Genomic DNA, 3,247 nt, shown 5'->3' on the forward strand with positions numbered 1-3,247 from the left:
ACACACACACACACACACACACACACACACACACACACACACACACACACACACCACACACACACTTTCATAATGTGTTACATACCCTTCATTTCTCCCATCTTGGTCGCTAGTCGTAGAGCCTCCTCCTGTATGCTGCTCTCCATCTTGTGTCTGTCGATCATCTTGTGTAGTGACTGCGTCGTGAACTTCCGCATCTCCTTCCACGGGTTGCCCTCGGCAAAGATGACGCCTGCAAGCGTCGCCATCCGATAATGTTCACATTAGTCATATATTCTGTTCTATTCAGTGTTATCATATAGTATTATATATATATATATATATATATTTAATTATTTATTTAAATATATATATATATATATATATATATGTGTGTGCCAGTAACATCGCGCCAAATCGTGTGAGAGCTGATGCTTAGCTGCCGACGTCGTTACCGGGACAACGTGAGACGCGTGGGAGTCGCTCGTTGGATCACGGCGTCGGCAGACGATGGCGCGCCGCAAATTGATTGTAAGCAACGCAAACCAAGATGGCGTCGGCTGTGAGACCAAGATGCGATATCTGTTGTAAGATTTGGGATAAGGCTGTTCATCTCAGGAAGAATATCTCGCGGCGATTTCAAAAGTTTTAGCCTGCATGTCAGACAATCTTTCATTAAAAAACGGCAACTCGTTTCGTTAACAACGTGATCGGAGAGAAAGTGTTAGCACACGACTTCTGTCACGTTTAACAGTCGTAATATATCCGTGCATTATGCATATAACGACATATAGTCGAACGATCGTTTGTTGTTTGTTGTTAGGAATATAATGCATACACGGGAACTCTTTAAATTAGAATACAACGACTGATTAAAACTGGAATTTTTAATTGGCGATCAGCCGGAAGAGGATCCCGGAACGGGAACATCTGTCGTCGTTTCGGCCGCCCTGCATTTCTCTCGAAGCAAATATATACCTCGTTGCCATGACAACGACCGCCGCGAACAAACAAGTGGCTATACCTGCAGGCGAAGCGATGATCTGCTAAAGACGCCGCGAATATATCAACGACGCAATTTACCGAAAATTGACAGACGGCCGATACCTTCCGAGTGTACGAGCCTATCTACCTAAATCTAATTGGTTCGCAAGCACTCGGCAGGTATCGACCGATGCCACGAGAAATTAAGGGAAATGGCCGAGGGGTGAATGGAGGTCTATTAGCCTAGTGACAGGGGGTAACTCTACCGTTGTCACCATGAAGTATCAAGCTGTTCTTACACATCCATACTGGCTCGCATGTAGCTATAGCGATCTATCTATCTATCTATCTATCTATCTATCTATCCATCTATCTATCTATCCATCTATCTATCCTTCTATCTATCTATCTCTTTTTCTTTCTTTCTATTATTCCTGCTCTCTCTTTCACACACACACACACACACACACACATGGATGGAATGGTATCGTACCAGTGTAATATTCTGATCCCGGTGACGTGTCGTTGTTGTTCTTCGCGTCTGTCATTTTGATGAGGTAATTGTCGATGAGGTCACGTGGGTTGAGGGGATCCAGCGTTGCCTTGTGCTGTTCCACCAGCTTACGGAACAGCTCGCGTTTCTTGCGCACATTCTCCAAAATGATGTCAAACTTAAACCTCTTTTTCACGTTCGGTAGATACCTGGCAGAGAATGATGCATCAATGTCTCCGTAACAGATAGCAGCGTTACAAACAGAGTTTGTAATAGTTGAGAATTTGACCTTGTAATAGTTATGATATTTTATCCGACCATTAGCTGGAACAGATTATGCTAATATGATATAATATCATACGTGTAATATAATATGATATAATATCATACGTGTAATATAATATGATATAATATCATACGTGTAATATAATATGCCGTCAACGCTCGTGCACACGCGAACTTGTTTTTGTTTTGATTGATCATTTTTTCGTTCGCACGAACTTTTTTCGTTCGAATAATATTTTTTTTCGTTCGAACGAAAAACCCGTTGATATATTTTTCCGCCCATGTTCCTTTAAAAACACCGTAGCTTATAATATGCTTACTCTGAGACTAGCTACTGAATGTTGAGCGTGTACTGTGGGACTTGCCGTGAGACCTACCACAGTATCGGTATCATGTTAAGCACCATGCTCTTTGCAAGCAGACACAGGTTCTGCTGTATGCAGTCAATGACGTCATTGAGGTCATATGAATCGTAGGAGTAGCTGACCCCTGCCAGCATGCTGAAGACGACGTTGATGACGCTAAGACCAACCCATCTGCGCATGTGCACTGGTTTACCTGTCCGCCAAAGAGAGAGAGAGAGGATAATTTATCTATATATTTACACACGCACGCAGACGACAGTGAAGACACGAGCAGCACACATTGACACTGAAAACTGAACGTGCCGCTCGTCAGCAGGCGATCGCTCGCCTTAATGCGGTGCAGCGTGTGCACAGCAGCAGTTAAGCAATCAATCAGTGACAATTGAAACTGTCGTCAGCGCTGCTTAATTGTCACCGCTACCGTAACCACCAGCGCCGTTACCACGTACCACGTACCGTTAGCGGCACCAGGGCGAATCAGCTGAAAGGTCGCGTGAGAGAGATCGCGCGCACGCACAGCGACCGGCCGCGCGTCTAAGAAGAGCACGTGAGAAGAGCAGAATAAGAACACAGGCAACGTCTGTCCTGTAACGTTCGATGTTCGTAAATGTTCGATGTAGAAATGATGAAGTGGTTGGGCCACATATGTCACTAACCCACAGCCCTATGTGCCTACCCTCATTTCACAATGACCCTAGAAACGTCCGACCTAAAACACGTTTACAATTCTCATTATAACATCAATGTAGCCGTAATAAGATGCGCGACGCTCTGTCTACATATATTACCACTAAAACAACCCCGAGTCTAGCTGCACTCCGCGTCTCTAACTAATTTATGTAACATCTGTAAATCATCATTATGTTACATTTCGACAACACAACAATTAGGACAGCGACGGCAGTTTCTCACGATTTACAGCGGCAACGAACGACCTAATATGCGATAACTGACTAATATGACCTCATCTCTCTCTCGCCCCCCTCTCTCTCTCTCTCTCTCTCTCTCTCTCTCTCTCTCTCTCTCTCTGTCTCGTTCTTGCCTCTCTGCTCTCGTCTTCTCTCTCGTCTTCTGCTCTCACACACACACTGCGACACACACAACACACACAGCATACACCACACACACACACACACACACC

At 44.5% G+C, this 3,247-nt stretch overlaps 1 protein-coding gene across 1 annotated transcript in view; it reads right to left on the reverse strand.

Annotated features, from left to right (window-relative positions):
* LOC106813699 (cytochrome P450 2B19-like) overlaps positions 1-2,688 on the reverse strand; it is an 8,046-nt gene extending 5,358 nt beyond the window's left edge. The window contains exons 1-4 of the mRNA XM_014817906.1: positions 2,556-2,688; positions 2,119-2,299; positions 1,457-1,665; positions 86-232 (exon numbers count right to left, since the gene is read on the reverse strand). Of these exons, the coding sequence (XP_014673392.1) occupies positions 86-232; positions 1,457-1,665; positions 2,119-2,285 (523 nt within the window). The 5' untranslated portion in view covers positions 2,286-2,299; positions 2,556-2,688. The remainder of the gene's footprint in view (positions 1-85; positions 233-1,456; positions 1,666-2,118; positions 2,300-2,555) is intronic.
* Between the last annotated feature and the right edge of the window lie 559 nt (positions 2,689-3,247).

The sequence above is a fragment of the Priapulus caudatus genome, unplaced genomic scaffold, assembly GCF_000485595.1.
Source record: "Priapulus caudatus unplaced genomic scaffold, Priapulus_caudatus-5.0.1 Scaffold811, whole genome shotgun sequence".
Lineage (NCBI taxonomy): Eukaryota > Metazoa > Priapulida > Priapulimorpha > Priapulimorphida > Priapulidae > Priapulus > Priapulus caudatus.